General features: G+C 51.6%; 1 protein-coding gene across 1 annotated transcript in view; it reads left to right on the top strand.

Annotated features, from left to right (window-relative positions):
- Positions 1–15,729, top strand: part of LOC142906450 (P2Y purinoceptor 1-like) — an 86,999-nt gene extending 71,270 nt beyond the window's left edge. Inside the window, exons 2-4 of the mRNA XM_076054207.1 lie at positions 8,145–9,007; positions 9,355–9,682; positions 10,192–15,729. Coding sequence (XP_075910322.1) covers positions 8,286–9,007; positions 9,355–9,682; positions 10,192–10,533 — 1,392 coding nt within the window. The 5' untranslated portion in view covers positions 8,145–8,285 and the 3' untranslated portion in view covers positions 10,534–15,729. The remainder of the gene's footprint in view (positions 1–8,144; positions 9,008–9,354; positions 9,683–10,191) is intronic.
- Positions 15,730–17,198: the final 1,469 nt, after the last annotated feature.

Here is a 17,198-nt window from a genome sequence, read left to right as displayed (position 1 = left end):
TTTATCTCCCCCTGTTCTACAGAGTGAGTGGAGTTTGTATGATCTCCCCCTGTTCTGCAGAGTGAGTGGAGTTTGTATGATCTCCCCCTGTTCTACAGAGTGAGTGAGTGGAGTTTGTATGATCTCCCCCTGTTCTACAGAGTGAGTGAATGGAGTTTGTATGATCTCCCCCTGCTCTACAGAGTGAGTGATTAGAGTTTGTGTGATCTCCCCCTATTCTACAGAGTGAGTGAGTGGAGTTTGTATGATCTCCCCCTGTTCTACAGTGTGAGTGAATGGAGCTTGTATGATTTCCCCCTGTTATACAGAGTGAGTGAGTGAGTGGAGTTTGTATGATCTCCCCCTGTTCTACAGTGAGAGTGAATGGAGTTTGTATGATCTCCCCCTGTTCTACAGAGTGAGTGAGTGTAGTTTGTATGATCTCCCCCTGCTCTACAGAGGGAGTGAGTGGAGTTTGTATGATCTCCCCCTGTTCTACAGAGTGAGTGAGTGGAGTTTGTATGATCTCCCCCTGTTCTACAGAGTGAGTGGAGTTTGTATGATCTCCCCCTGTTCTATAGAGTGAGTGAGTGGAGTTTGTGTGATCTCCCCCTGTTCTACAGAGTGAGAGTGAGTGGAGTTTGTATGATCTCCCCCTGTTCTACAGAGTGAGTGAGTGGAGTTTGTATGATCTCCCCCTGTTCTACAGAGTGAGAGTGAGTGGAGTTTGTATGATCTCCCCCTGTTCTACAGAGTGAGAGTGAATGGAGTTTGTATGATCTCCCCCTGTTCTACAGAGTGAGTGGAGTTTGTCTGATCTCCCCCTGTTCTACAGAGTGAGTGAGTGGTGTTTGTATGATCTGCCCCTGTTCTACAGAGTAAGTGAGTGGAGTTTGTATGATCTCCCCTTGTTCTACATAGTGAGAGTGAATGGAGATTGTATGATCTCCCCCTGTTCTACAGAGTGAGTGAGTGGAGTTTGTATGATCTCCCCCTGTTCTACAGAGTGAGAGTGAATGGAATTTGTATGATCTCCCCCTGTTCTACAGAGTGAGTGGAGTTTGTCTGATCTCCCCCTGTTCTACAGAGTGAGTGAATGGTGTTTGTATGATCTCCCCCTGTTCTACAGAGTAAGTTAGTGGAGTTTGTATGATCTCCCCTTGTTCTACATAGTGAGAGTTAATGGAGTTTGTATGATCTCCCCCTGTTCTACAGAGTGAGTGAGTGGAGTTTGTATGATCTCTTCAGGGAGTGAGTGAGTGATTGAGTGTTTGTTAGTGGAGTTTGTATTATCTCCCCCTGGTTTACAGAGAGTTTCCTCCGAGTTCTCCGGCTTTTCCACCCAAAAGCTACAACTTCAACAACCCCCATTCGTAACAATGCGACCGACATTGCCCAAACAACATCCCAATGCCGGACAATGAATTCCGCTGCAAATAATCTCCGTTGCGTTCAAACATCTGGGAGGATGAGGAGCAGAATCAGAATCAGAAAGGGTTTTATTCGCCATGAAAGTTCACACAGACACGGAATTTACTTTGGCAGGATGGTGCATACATTCAACATATAGGAATCTAAAATCTTTAATAAGTGATAAACAAGTCTTACTATAATAAGGGTTCAAAGTCTAACTAACACCAAGGGGCTAAAGTTTATAAACTTGAATAAATATCGAATATAAAATAGCTATAAGATACAATCTAAAATTTTTTAAAAATACAAATAGGGTAACATAGTTAATATTGGCAATGTGTCATTTTGTCGATGAAATGTTAAAGTCAGAAGCAGCATGAACCACCACTTCTGCAAAACAAAAAAAATCGGCGAGACCCTCATGAAAAATAAGCCTCGATGCCTTCCTGGCAAAGCGAGTGTGAGCATGCACAGCTTAGCCGTGGATTTGTTTTTGGGTGGGTGGGTGGAGGCTGTGGATTTCACTTTTATCGGACATGCAAATTATCCCCGTCCCGCATGCGAGTAACAGATAAGGTCCCCTGTGGCAACAATGGAACCACTTGACATGCAACGTTGGGATAATTTTCGAGGTTAACTCTTCCCGGTTGTACTCGCTTGCCGTCAAAAACGAAAATGTGTAAGACTAAACCACGTGTTGATTCTATTTGTTTGTTACCAGGCTGCGTGAGTGGGTGGGTGGGTCAGACGCGAGCCTGGTCATCCACAAATTGATAGCCCAACGAAGTTGGTGGCTTTGTCGTCGTCATCGCCACGTGGAAATTTACAGCAGGAGCCAAATACTCAGAAGGGGTGATGTTGATTCTAAATGTGGATGAGAGGGGGGGGGGGGGAAATCCACGTGACCACGTCGAGAGAGAGAGAGACACGAAAACTCCAAATATACAGCAGCAGCAGGCGTCGTCAGGGTTGGGATCGAACCCACGACCTCCTGTATACTGGGCGAGGGAGTTAACATCTCCTAGTCACCGTGATGATGATGATGAGAGAGAGAGACACGCAAACTCCAAATATACAGCAGCAGCAGCAGGCGTCAGGGTCGGGATCGAACCCACGACCTCCTGTACACCAGGCGAGGTAGTTAACATCTCCTAGTCACCGTGATGATGATGATGAGAGAGAGAGACACGCAAACTCCAAATATACAGCAGCAGCAGGCGTCAGGGTCGGGATCGAACCCACGACCTCCTGTACACCAGGCGATGTAGTTAACATCTCCTAGCCACCGTAATGATGATGAGAGAGAGACACCACAAACTCCAAATCTACAGCAGCAGCAGGCGTCAGGGTCGGGATCGAACTCACGACTTCCTGTATACCAGGCGAGGTAGTCAACATCTCCTAGCCACTGTGATGATGATGAGAGAGAGACACGCACACTCCAAATATACATTCTAGATTTACAGCTTTCGTGACTGCAAGGATCCATACTCTTTGGTTCTATTCGGTAAAGTCACGTAAAAAAACAACAAAAAATAAAAAAATTCACGACGTTTCGGCCACAACACAAGTGGCCTTCATCAGGTGAAGGGACCAGACTGTCTAGAGGACAGCGCTGGAGTGAGCTTGGCTGTGTTCACTCCAGCGCTGTCCTCTAGACAGTCTGGTCCCTTCACCTGATGAAGGCCACTTGTGTTGTGGCCGAAACGTCGTGAATTTTTTGTTTTTTGTTGGTTTTTTACGTGACTTTACCGAATAGAACAAAAGAGTATGGATCCTAGATTTAAAGCTTTCGTGACTGCAAGGATCCATACTCTTTGGTTCTATTCGGTAAAGTCTCGTCGGTAAAAAAACGTGACTTTACTGAATAGAACCAAAGAGTAAAGAGTATGGATCCTTATACACAGCAGCAGGCATCAGGGTTGGGATCAAGGAAGCTAACAGCCTGCCACCGCGGGCGCCCCAACCGAATCCAGTGCTAGTTTAAAGAGAATCCCTTGATATGAGTGAGTGCTCAACGGAGTTGAGAAATGGTTTAAAGTGAATGTGCGTAGAGTCGAGTGGTAGAATGGTGGGCAGGGAGACAGAGAATAGGAGGAGACCCTGAGTGGGTGGGTGGGTGGGGTAGGTGAGTTAGGTGCGTGAATGAGTTCGGTGAGTAGGGGGAAAGGTAAGTTAGTAGGTAGGCGAATGAGTGGGTAGGTAAATAGGTGCTTTAATGGGTGTGTGAGTGGGTAGGTTAGTAGGTGAATTAAAAATCAGCTGTGGCAGCTGTGGCAGCTGATTTTTCGCTTCATCAGTTTGCACAAATGTTTTACACGTTGTGTGCAGTAAATCGGTTTGTTCATGTGTCCGGCAAAAACCGGGTTGTTCATGCTCATGGCAAACCCGGTTTGTTCATACGTACGGCAAAAACAGTTTGTTCATGCGTACAGCAAAACCGGTTTGTTCATACGTACAGCAAAACCGGTTTTTTCAACGTACAGCAAAACCGGGTTATGCATATGTACGGCTAAACCGGTTTGTTAATACGTAAGGAAAACCGGTTTGTTCATGCCTACGGCCCCATCCCCCCTCTCTATTTAAGGCCTCGGCACAGAGGTGTTGGGTCTTTGTGTATCTATGTTGTGTGTCTCTGTGTTGTCTCTCTCTCTCTGTGTTGTCTCTCTCTCTGCTTGTGTGTCTGTCTGTGTGTCCCCGTGTCTGTGTTTTGTCTCTCTCTCAAATTTAGCAATCTTTAGAAGAATGTAATCAACCAGTTGGGGTGTTGACTGTTGTGTTAGCCGACTCTCTGTATTGGATTGCATTGTGTTTCTAAGTTCACTTGGTTAAAATTTTGATTTAAAGCTTTCGTGACTGCAGGGATTCATATTCTTGGTTCTTTCGGTAAAGTCACCACGTAGAAGGGAAACAATAAAATAATACAAATATAAAACAATAAAATTCTCACGACGTTTCGACTGCAACACAAGCAATCATCATCAGGTGTGAAAACTACGGCAAGAAAATTTGGAAAAAAGTGGCGTTTTTTTAACGTTAGCACCACGGAGAGCGATTTGGCAGTTTATTCAGATGGACGAGTCCATCTATGTTCGGAAAAGAGGAGGGGGGGAGACGAAAATAATGGATGCGGTCTGAAAGCCACCGTAAGCGTGAACAATCATCTTCTTGGTTCTTTCGGTAAAGTCACGTAGAATGGAAATAAAATAATACTAAAACGTAATAAAATAGAATTATCACGACGTTTTGGCCACAACACAAGTAGCCTTCTTCAGGTGAAGAAACAGGTCTGTCCAGAAGAGAGCGCTTGAGTGAGCACTGCCAAAACATGGACCGCGTCTTTTTAAGCTGTGTGGGCGGAGTTAACATGTGAACTAGCATGTTACCCAGCACCACCTCCGGAGCGGAGGAGGGCGGCGGCTGGGCACACAGAAAAATACCAAAGCAGAACAGCTAAGGTGCTATGATTACAGCAGTGCATACTGTGGTGGTACCTGCTATGATTACAGCAGTGCATTCTGTGGTGGTACCTGCTATGATTACAGCAGTGCATACTGCGGTGGTACCTGCTGTGATTACAGCAGTGCATGCTGTGGTGGTACCTGCTATGATGACAGCAGTACATACTGTGGTGGTACCTGCTGTGATTACAGCAGTGCATACTGACTGTGGTGGTACCTGCTGTGATTACAGCAGTGCATGCTGTGGTGGTACCTGCTATGATTACAGCAGTGCATACTGCGGTGGTACCTGCTATGATTACAGCAGTGCATACTGCGGTGGTACCTGCTGTGATTACAGCAGTGCATACTGACTGTGGTGGTACCTGCTGTGATTACAGCAGTGCATGCTGTGGTGGTACCTGCTATGATTACAGCAGTGCATGCTGTGGTGGTACCTGCTGTGATTACAGCAGTGCATACTGTGGTGGTACCTGCTATGATGACAGCAGTACATACTGTGGTGGTACCTGCTGTGATTACAGCAGTGCATACTGTGGTGGTACCTGCTGTGATTACAGCAGTGCATACTGTGGTGGTACCTGCTATGATTACAGCAGTGCATACCGGCTGTGGTGGTACCTGCTATCACTACAGTAGTACATGCTGACTCTATAGCAAGTATTTATGGACTCTATAGCACAAAGTACTCACCTGACAAAGTGGCGTGGTGAGGCCTAGTCCCATGCAGAACCTCCGGCCTCGCCTAGATTGTCCAGCCGGCCGAGGTGGCACCTTGGCAGGCTGGGGCTGGGCTGCTACCCCTGACTCCCCCCCCCCCCGCCCCCAGCCACGATGTCCCCGGCTGCTCTGCAGTAATATCTACGGCCTTTCGTGGTAGCATCTACCGACTGTATAGTAGTATATTCTTAGCTCTTTCGGTAAAGTCACGTTGAAGGGAAACAATAAAATAATAAAATATATATAAAACAATAAAAATTCTCACGACGTTTCGACCATAACACAAACGGTCGTCATCAGGTGTGAAAAAAAAACAATGGCAAGAAACATTTGAAAGAAGTGTCGGTTTGCATTAATTTATTTATTTTTAACGGTGTATTTATTTATTTACTGGAGCGTTTAGTGTATTTTTATAGGATTTTTAACGCGATGGGGAAATGGGCTGATGCAGCTGCATTGGCTGCCTTGAGTACACGGTCCAGACCTCACCAGAGACCCTCGATGACATAGGAGGTGTTCAAGCTGGCTGTGAAAAATCAATAGGCCCACTCTCATCGTCTATGACATCCCACAGAGAATGAGGAGGATTACCGCAGCCTCCACTCAGAAGTTCAGAGAGCTGTGAGGTGCTGCAAGGTTGGGTGGTGGTCGCGGATTGTTGAGGAGATGGAGTCTGCCTCAGTGGGCCGTGATCACAAATCACTCTTTAATTCCACACCTATCACCATCATTATGGGAAAGAGTGGTGATCGAATCTCTGACCCCCAGGAACAGGTTTGCAGATTTGCTGAGCATTTCTGCGAGGTCTTGGGGGAGGGGAAATCCCTCAGCCTGGAAAACATGGGGCAAAGTGGGGATGACCCTGCTGAGGCTGCGATGCCTCGAATATTGGAAGTAGTCACCTCCTGTGAGTGGCTGGCTGAGGTGCCATCTGTTGAGGAAGTACTGAAGGCAATCCAGAGTCTCAGACCAGGAAATGCACCAGGTAGAGATGATCTCCCAAGTGAAATGCTGAGGGAGGGTGGTGTTTGTGTACATACTGCCCTACATGACATCCTAACAGTCTGGACCACTGGACAGGTTCTGCAGGATTGGAAGGGGGACCACACAGACTGTCTCAACTACAGGGGTATCTCACTCCTCAGTGTGCTGGGAAAAGTCCTGGCGAGGATTATTCAACATCGCCTTGCCAAGCACGCTGAGGAGAGGCTTGCGGAGCCCTAGTGTGGTTTCAGGAACGGGCGTTCCTGCACTGATGCCATATTTTCTGTCCGTCTGCTACAGCAGAGGTGTAGGGAATTCCAACAAGACCTACATCTCTGATTTATTGATCTGGTCAAGGCCTATGATACCATCAGTAGGCCTGAGCTCTGGGTTCTTCGTGCTTTCGGAGTCCCTGACTCTCTGCTCATGATCATTAAGGGCGTTCATGATGGTGAGCGGGCTTGGGTAAAACTATGTGGCTGGGAGCCGGAACCATTCCCTGTTCACCTTGGGGTAGTCTATAATGTAGACTGTAGCATGGTTATTAAGTTTGGTGAGTGTACTGGCAGTCTATAATGTAGACTGTAGCCTGGTTCTTCACCTCGGTGAGCGTACTGGCAGTTTATAATGTAGACTGTAACCTGGTTCTTAACCTCGGTGAGTGTACTGGCAGTCTATAATGTTGATTGTAGCCTGGTTTTTAAGCTGGTGAGCGTATTGGCAGTCTATGATGTAGACTGTAGCAATGGTTATTAAACTGAGTGAGCGTACTGGCAGTCTATAATGTAGACTTTTTCTTGGTTCTTTCAGTAATTTAAATATTTTAAATATATATCAATCTAAACAAAAACCACGACGTTTTGATCGTTTCGATCGTTAATGTAGCCCAAGTGTGTCAGCAGCATGGGCGGGGCAGCTTATGTTAATGTGGCCCAAGTGTGTCAGCAGCATGGGCGGGACAGCTTATGTTAATGTCGCCCAAGTGTGTCAGCAGTATGGGTGGGGCAGCTAATGTTAATGTAGCCCAAGTGTGTCAGCAGCATGGGCGGGGCAGCTTATGTTAATGTGGCCCAAGTGTGTCAGCAGCATGGGCGGGGCAGCTTATGTTAATGTAGGAGGAAGCAATGACAACGCAGTGGGTCTACACCAATCAAAGGGCCACAATCATTGCACCTCGCTCCACACACCCACACGGCTGACGGTGGAGGTTGACAAGAAAACACAAATCAAGTCATGACCCAAAGTGGTAGATGACCTCTTTCCAATGATTGCTGAGTTTATAACCATCCTCCCGGTTGAAATTGTGTCTGTATATATGGATGGCTTCATGAACGAAACTTTGTTGATAGCCAGTAGGCTTGCAAAGTACCATTATCTTCGAGAAATGCATTTCGTGTGAGCCAGCCGCATTAAAATAATGATCAGCCACAGCAGAAGTATTGGTCCTACCGTGTTTCAGATCTGCCTTATGCTCACGAACACGGTTCGAGACATGTCGCTTACTTTCCACAATGTAACTGCTGCTGCAGATTCAGCTTAGTTTGTAGACGCCGGGATATTTCATGTCAGGAATCTTGTCCTTCACAGATGATCTGATCCTATCCGTCACCAGCATCCTCACCAGCATCCTCACCACCTCCCACCAACCGTCACCAGCACCACCGTAACCCTCACCACCACCACCACCCTCACCACCGCCCTCACCACCACTCACTCCAACCCTCAGCGATGCCGATGCCTCTCCTCCTCGACTACCTGTCGGCCGCTACGAACAGCATCATCAACACCACCACCAACATCAGCAGCATCATCATCACCACCGACAACATCACCAGCGGCATCATCAGTGGCAACATCAGCGGCGGCGGAGCGAGCTCGGGCTGCCAGGTCGACGGCAACTTCACGCCCGTCTTCCTGCCCAGCATCTACGGCGTCTCGCTCATCCTGGGAGTGGTGGGCAACGCGGCGGGGATCTTCTGCTTCTGCCGCCACATGCGCCCCTGGTCGCCGCTCACCGTCTACATGGTCAACCTCGCCGTCTCGGACCTCTGCTACGTCCTGTCGCTGCCCTTCCTCATCGACTACTACGTGGCGCGCACGTGGCGCTACGCCGAGTGGCACTGCAGGGCGCAGCGCGCCACCTTCCACGCCAACATGTACGCCAGCATCCTCTTCCTCACCGTCATCGCCGGGCACCGCTACGCGGGCATCGTCCACCCGCTGCGCTGCCGCGGCGCGCCCATCGCGGTGTCGCGCCGCGCCAGCGCCCTCGTCAGCGCCGCCGTGTGGGCCGCGGTCGCCGGACTGGTGCTGCCCCAGGTGTGGTTCGTCCGGCTCGGCGTGGCGAAGGCGGCGGAGGCGGCGGAGGCGGGGGGAGGAGTGGGGGGAGAGGTCGTGAAGTGCTACGACACGACCACCAAGGACATGCTGCAAGAGTACCTGCCGTACAGGTGGGTGGGATGGGTGGATGGCTTTGGCGTGGGTGCACGGGTCTCTGTGCGGGCGAGTCTACGGGTCTCTGTGCGAGTTTGTGGGTCTCTGTGTGGGTCTACGGGTCTCTAGTGTGAGTCTACGGGTCTCTGTGTGAGTCTACGGGTCTCTGTGTGAGTCGATGGGTCTCTGTGTGAGTCTGCGGGTCTCTGTGTGAGTCTACAGGTCTCTGTGTGAGTCTACGGGTCTCTGTGTGGGTCTACGGGTCTCTGTGTGAGTCTACGGGTCTCTGTGTGGGTCTACGGGTCTCTGTGCGACCCCTCCCCCCCAATGCCCACCGCCCCACCAACGCTCCGATTGCCCGCAGCTTCGTCCTCTCCGTCCTGGGATTCTTCGTCCCCTTCTGCGCCATGCTCTTCTTCTACGGCTCCGTGGTTCGCGCCCTGGCCGGCACCTCCAAGGGCCGCGGCGGCGGGGGAAGAGGAGGAGGAGGAGGAGGGGGCACGGGCGAGGCGATGGCGTGCGCCGTGACGCCCGCCGATCGCCGCCGCACCAAGCGCATCGTGGGCGTCACGCTGGTCCTGTTCGCCGTCTGCTTTCTGCCCTACCACGTGATGCGGCTGTGGAACCTCCTGGTGAGGCTCTACCCGCCGGAGGAGTGCTCCACCTCCACCAACGTCTACCTCACCTACCAGGTGAGCTGTGGCAGGCGGGCGGGTGGGTGATTGTGTGAATGGGTGGGTGAATGAGTGAATGGGTGGGTGAATGAGTGAATGGGTGGGTGAATGAGTGAATGGGTGGGTGAATGAGTGAATGGGTGGGTGAATGGGTGGGTGAATTGGTGGGTGAATGAGGTGAATGGGTGGTTGGGTGGGTGAATGAGTGGGTGTTTGAATGGGTGGTTGGGTGGGTGAATGAGTGGGTGGGTGAATGGGTGGTTGGGTGGCTGGGTGGGTGGGTGGGTGAGTGGGTGGGTGGTTGGGTGGGTGAATGGGTGGCTGAGCGGGTGGCTGGGTGGGTGAGTGGGTGGCTGGGTGAGGTGGGTGGCTGGGTAGGTGAGTGGGTGGCAGGGTGGGTGAGTGAATGGGTGACTGTGTGGGTGAATGGCTGGCTGGGTGGGTGGCTGGTGGCTGGGTGGCTGAGTGTGGGTGTGGGCAATGCTGTGGCTGAACACTCCCCGCGTCCCCCCCTTCTCCGCCGCAAGGTGACGCGCGGCCTGGCCAGCCTCAACAGCTGCCTGGACCCCGTGCTCTACGCGTTCGCCAGAGGCGGCGTCCGCTCGGCGCTCCGCGAGAGCCTCCGCTCCGTGAGCCGCTCCGAGCTCAGCCGGCTCTCCCTCCGCCACCTCGACCGCATATCCGCCCTGGGGAGCGCCGGCGCCGGTGGGGGCGGCGGCGGGGAAGCGGCGGCGACGGGGGAGCCGGACGGTGGCCGGGGCTGTGCGGGCGACTGGGAGAAGCTGAGGGGCGACGGGGACGGAGACCTGGAGGAGGTGTTTGAAGAGGCAGGGCGGACTACGTCGTCGACGACGACGAAGCATCGGTGAAGGGGCTCCCCCCCCCCACCACCCCCGACCGAGAAAGGGAGGGGGAGGGGGGGGGGCGGTGGACAGACGCTCGCGAGGGAGTTACGGAAAGGTCCGCCCGGTGTTCTTCATCACAAGGCCCGCTCCGGGGGGGAGGGGGGGGGGGCACTGCTTTGCAGGCCCTGCTGGTGGCCTTCAATGCGGCCCTCTGACGTGCAGCTCCGGCCCACCCCCCCCCCCCCGGCCCAACAGTACACAAAGAGTGGAGACACCCACCACCACCACCAGCATCATCATTTTCGTCGTGCTGCTGTCAAAACCCCGAATTGTGTTTCAAAATGTTGCAGCGGAGGCCCTAACACACACACACTGATGATGATGATGTATTATCGGCGAAAGTTGTCCCCCCTTCCGAAAGTTGGTGAAGATCACTGCTTTAAGTGAACACGGTGCACCTCTTCGTGAGCGAGATGAGACTCGGGGTGAGAAAGACGCACGCGTTTGTTTTTATTTTTTTACGTACGCTAAACTTCTTTGGCACCCGTCCGTAGCCAACCGCGCTAATCAGACAACAACAACAGCAACGAGCAGTTCTAAAGAAAATGCGTTTGCCAATCTAGACGATGATTTAAAAGTGCACAGCATAGCTCCCAGCGCCTTCCTAATATCGGCAAGGAAGAGAACGTTCCAGACGGCCGCAAGCGGCGCATCCGCCCTTCTTTTGTCCAACGGCCCGGCCATCGGAGGTGACAAGAGGGCCACGGAAAGATCCCCTCCTTCGTTTGCACCACGCGAGCGAAACCGACTTCCACGGGTGACCTGGAAGGGCAATTTGACAGGGCAAAGAGAGACCTGGGGCGGTGAACCGCAGCTCCGCACCTTTGTAGAACCACACACGAGGGAGACCGAGATTTTTTGCACGAAAAATAATGGATTATTCTTTTTTTTTACTTTACTACTACCAGGTCAGAAGGCCCCACTGAGCTGTGTGTAGCTCTTTTTCAGAAGCGGCCCTGTTCTGTCACAAATGATAGCTCAACGAAGTGGCTCATCATCATCACGTTGAAATGTATAGCGGTAAGCCAAATAGTCTAAACGCGTGATGTTCGTTCTAAATGTTGGCGGGAAATAACCGGAGGTCCCGGAGCAAAACCCCGCGTGCCCACGGGGAGAGAGAGAGAGACACGCCAACTCCAAATATCCAACAGGCGTCAGGGTCGGGATCGAACCCACGATCTCCTGCACACCAGGCGAGGTAGTTAACATCTCCTAGCCACCGTGATGATGATGATGACAGAGAGAGACACTGCAGACTCCAAATATACAGCAACAGGCGTCAGGGTCAGGATCGGACCCACGACCTCCTGCACACCAGGCGAGGTAGTTAACATCTCCTAGCCACCGTGATGATGATGACAGAGAGAGACACCGCAGACTCCAAATATACAGCAGCAGGCGTCAGGGTCGGGATCGAACCCACGACCTCCTGTACACCAGGCGAGGTAGTCAACATCTCCTAGCCACCGTGATGATGATGAGAGAGAGAGAGAGACACGCAAACTCCAAATATACAGCAGCAGGCGTCAGGGTCGGGATCGAACCCACGACTTCCTGCACACCAGGCGAGATAGTTAACATCTCGTAGCCACCGTGATGATGATGAGAGAGAGACACCGCAGACTCCAAATATACAGCAGCAGGCGTCAGGGTCGGGATCGAACCCACGACCTCCTGTACACCAGGCGAGGTAGTCAACATCTCCTAGCCACCGTGATGATGATGAGAGAGAGAGAGAGACACGCAAACTCCAAATATACAGCAGCAGGCGTCAGGGTCGGGATCGAACCCACGACTTCCTGCACACCAGGCGAGATAGTTAACATCTCGTAGCCACCGTGATGATGATGAGAGAGAGACACCGCAGACTCCAAATATACAGCAGCAGGCGTCAGGGTCAGGATCGAACACACGACCTCCTGCACAGCAGGCGAGGTAGTTAACATCTCCTAGCCACCGTGGCAACAGGGGGGACCCTGTTGGTGACACTTGTAGATTGGGATCATGGGAGGCGGGGGGGGGGTGGAATTATTGTCCACCACCATTTTGTTTAGACACCGCAGCTTGCATCTTTCGCAACAAAAAGTGACCTGGGTTGTAAAAGTGAATTTGCTTGTTGTTGTATCAACCGAAGGCTGTGCCCTTAATGTAACCACTGAGAGGCGTTTGTTGTTGTTGTCGTCATCGTCTTCGCTGTTGTTGTCGCTGCGAGGGTGGACAGTTTGCCAAGCTGTCACGGGAGGGATCTGGATTGGTAATGTTATCGCGACGCCGTCTCTCGCTTACGAAGGGAACCCGGGTCCAGCGTCTATTCTCAACCCCATTGTCCTTTATTTCACCACGCAAGACGCGACCTGGGGCTTGGGCCGATGTCACAAATTCCCCACGCGGGGTTAGATGGACACAGCACTTGTGCCCAAGGGAGACCTGGGGTGGAGAGACACACAGAGAATGCGACTACTTCTCAACTGAAGATCCATCCTTTATTTAACCATGTGGGTGATGGACACAGCACTTGTGCCAAAGGGAGACCTGGGGTGGAGAGACACACAGAGAATGCGACTACTTCTCAACTGAAGATCCATCCTTTATTTAACCATGGGGGTGATGGACACACCACTCATGTGCAATGGAGACTTGGGCTGAGAGACACACAGAGAGTGTGGCTACTGCTCAACTGAAGATACAGCCTTAATTTAACCGCAGTCGGACTTTTTTTTAATAAGACGTACACGGTCTATATATATCTAATATAATAAAATATGGACACTTATAATTGGCTGTAATAAATGTTTGTGCGTTTCGCGACACGGGCCGTGAGCTACAGCGCGATGCCGAACATCAGAGCAGAGACATCCAGATGGAGATGAGAGGAGAGACATCCAGATGGAGATGAGAGCAGAGACATCCAGATGGAGATGAGAGGAGAGACATCCAGATGGAGATGAGAGGAGAGACATCCAGATGGAGATGAGAGACAGGCAGATGGAGATCAGAGCTGAGACAGGCAGATAGAGATCAGAGGAGAGACAAGCAGATGTGAAAAAGAGCTTCATAGCTCATCGGATTCCTCCAGTAATGAATACATATTCGGATTCTGATATGTGGAAAAGAGCTTCATAGCTCATCGGATTCCTCCAGTAATGAATACATATTCGGATTCTCATATGTGGTAAAGCGCTTTATAGCCCGCCCGATTCCTCCAGGACTGAATGCATATTCTGACTCTGGTGATTGATTTCGAGGGCAGGTGAGAGAGAGTCGGTGGGTGTCCGGACTTGTCCGTGCGCTGCCTCTGAACGAGGCCACGCGCGCCCTCTCTCTCTCCGTCTCTCTCTCTCACATTCCTGACGCGTGAGAGCGGCTCCTGCCTCCCGCTCCTGCCTCGGGAACAAGCCATGCCGTGCGACAACTCCGCTCGAGTCGCGTTCCAGCCAGAGGCTCCCAAACAATTATTTGCGCGCGCGTGTGTGTGTTTTTTTGTTAACGAGGAGAGCGAGCGGTGGTGTAGCGGTTAGCGCAACGCCGCGCGAATCCGGCGACGCGGGTTCGATGCCCGCCGTCCTGAGCCTCCCCTAGGTCGACTCAGCCTCAAATGAGTACCTGGCGCGGTGCGTAGTGAGCATCGCCACTGGGGAGACAAACGCGGTCGGGCGTGGTTGCTGGCCACCCACCACCCCCTCGTGTGCCACAGTGCCGGCCTTCGTAGGCGCTGCCACTCGCTAACAGCACTTGCCACAACAGTCTTTTAAGGCTGCACGGAGGATCTTTGTCTTTGTGTTAACGAGGTAGGGACAGAGATGTCATGGAGGTGTAGTGACTGTTGAGTCTCGAGCGTTGATTCTTCACCCTCAGTCAGGGTGATAATAGTGGTGATGAGCGTTATAAACTACTAGCTGTACTACCCGGATCCACCACGCGCGGCCGCCTTTGTCTCCCCAGTGGCGATGTTCACACACCACGGCAGTTACTCGTTTGAGGCTGAGTCGACCTAGGGAAGGCCCAGGAGCGGTTGAAATAATCGTCACCGGTGGTGGCCGTGAGCGGGAATCGAACTCGGCTAACCACTACACTACAATGCGTTACGCTTCCACACACACACAGACACACAGACACATACACACATACATTCAACAACCGCCATTCGCCACTAAGTGGCGGTGACGTCACCACGACGCTTGTGCCAGGCTATGTGCACCCTGAGGCCACGTGAAGTGTCGAACGCCCGCTGGCAGGAGGTCACGGGGCAGACCCAGGTGCCACGGGTCGACTGACTGAGATGACTGGCTGATGCACCACCTGTGCCCCCTACTGTGCCAACCTGCTGTGCTTTAGCCACCCGGCGCTCCGCTCGTTGTTCTGAGCGTCGCTCCTCCGCCCTCCGTTGTTGTTGGAGGGCGACTGCCTCCAACTGCCCAGTAGCATCCTTCACGAGCCTCCTCCACAGAGGCCGATCTTGACACCGCTGGTACCAGTCATCGGCAAGTCCACTCAGCTCCACGTCCTCCTGTACCACATCACTCCATCTCTTCTCTAGCCCGTGCCGCGCCCGCTTAGCCCCCTCGATCCGGCCAAACAAAAGCTGTTTCGGCATGCGGTGGCTGGGCATGCGGGCTACATGACCCAGCCATCGCAGCCTTGCCTGCCGGAGGAGCTCACCGATGGGACCCTGCCCAGATCTTTCAAGGATTTGTGAGCTCCTCACACAATCCAGTCTGGTTAAACCCAGGATGGATCGTAGGCAGGCCAGCCTAAATGTTTCTAACCGGCGAAGATGTTCCATTAGGGGGGTCCACGTTTCGCAAGCGTAGAGAAGGGAGGGAATGACCGTGGCCGAGAAGACCTGAAGCTTAGTGCGGAGCGACAGACCAGGTAGCTTCCACACAGCGTTACGCAACCGATGAAAAGATATTGCCGCTCGACTGATTCGGAGTGAGACCTCTGCTGTTAAACTGGAGCCAGTCATAAGCACACTGCCCAGGTATGGGAAACTCTCCACTCTCTCCACAACTGCCCCATCACCGATTGGGAGTTGTGGGGGTGGAGTGTCCGATGGTACAAAATACCCAGGCAGGTGCTTAGTTTTGGTGGGGCTGATGGTAAGGCCCCACCTCTTAGTGGCACGCTCCAGTCTCAGCAGCAGCGTCTCAAACTCCTCCTCTGACTAGCAGCTATTACCAAATCATCAGCATACATAACGTGGTTGAGCAATAGGGAGCCATCCCTTGACCGCACCCGGGCATCGATTAGCCTCCCATTATATCTGTACCATATGGAGATTCCCCCGGTACAGCTATTGAAGGCTTCACGAACTACGTGGTCAAAATAGATGTTAAATAATGTGGGAGCCAGAGGACATCCCTGTCGCACCCCAAGGTGTACAGGGAATGGCTCTGACTCCCGGCCACATACACACACACAGATGCACACACACACAGCACGCTAACCGCTACACTACAATGCGTTACGCTTCCACACACACACAGATTACACACACACACAGCACGCTAACCACTACACTACAATGCGTAACGCTTCCACACACACACAGATTACACTCACACATACACACACATACACACACAGATTACACACACACAGCACGCTAACCTCTACACTACAATGCGTTACGCTTCCACACATACACACAGATTACACACACACATACACACACATACACACACAGATTACACACACACAGCACGCTAACCTCTACACTACAATGCGTTACGCTTCCACACACACACAGATTACACACACACAGCACGCTAACCACTGCACTACAATGCGTTACGCTTCCACACACACAGATTACACACACACAACACGCTAACCACTACACTACAATGCGTTACGCTTCCACACACACAGATTACACACACACACAGCACGCTAACCACTACACTACAATGCATTACGCTTCCACACACACACAGATTACACACACACAACACGCTAACCACTACACTACAATGCGTTACGCTTCCACACACACACAGATTACACACACACAGACACATACACACACATACACACACAGATTACACACACAGCACGCTAACATCTACACTACAATGCGTTACGCTCTCACGTGCGCGGGTCACGTGACAGATTTGACGTCACAGCTCACTTGCCGTGCAAAAAAATATCTGCATTATTGAGCTCCCCCCCCCCCCCCACCAAAAAAGTGTATTTTTATCATTGTTGCATGGTGTACAGTCTGGAAAGTACCCACATGGCAAATTTCAAGTTTGTTCCATGTCGGGAAGTACGCTAAACATTTTGAACGGACACACATATTCACAACTTTGCCTTTTTATATATATGGAGATCAACATTTTTGTTCTTTGTATTTTACCAGGTTAGGCCCACCAAGTCCTCGAGCTCCTTTTCAGAAGCGACCCGGCCACGAAATGGAATAGCTCACCGAAGTGGCTTAGCATGTGGACATTTATAGCAGGACGTTATTAACCAGGTAAAGTCTTATAGTAATAGGTTTTACCCTTTTAACTGGGCCAAAAAACTGACACCTTTATTCAAGGCATCATGTTTGCAATAACCGCAACACAAGCAGTCAAAATGCAAACAAAAAGACAACTCTGATAATAATATTGGCACTGTCCTTGAAT

Source organism: Petromyzon marinus, chromosome 64 (assembly GCF_048934315.1).
Source record: "Petromyzon marinus isolate PM22_M1 ecotype Great Lakes invasive population chromosome 64, UKy_Petmar_22M1.pri1.0, whole genome shotgun sequence".
NCBI classification, from domain to species: domain Eukaryota; kingdom Metazoa; phylum Chordata; class Hyperoartia; order Petromyzontiformes; family Petromyzontidae; genus Petromyzon; species Petromyzon marinus.
This window is presented reverse-complemented; position numbering and strand designations above follow the sequence as displayed.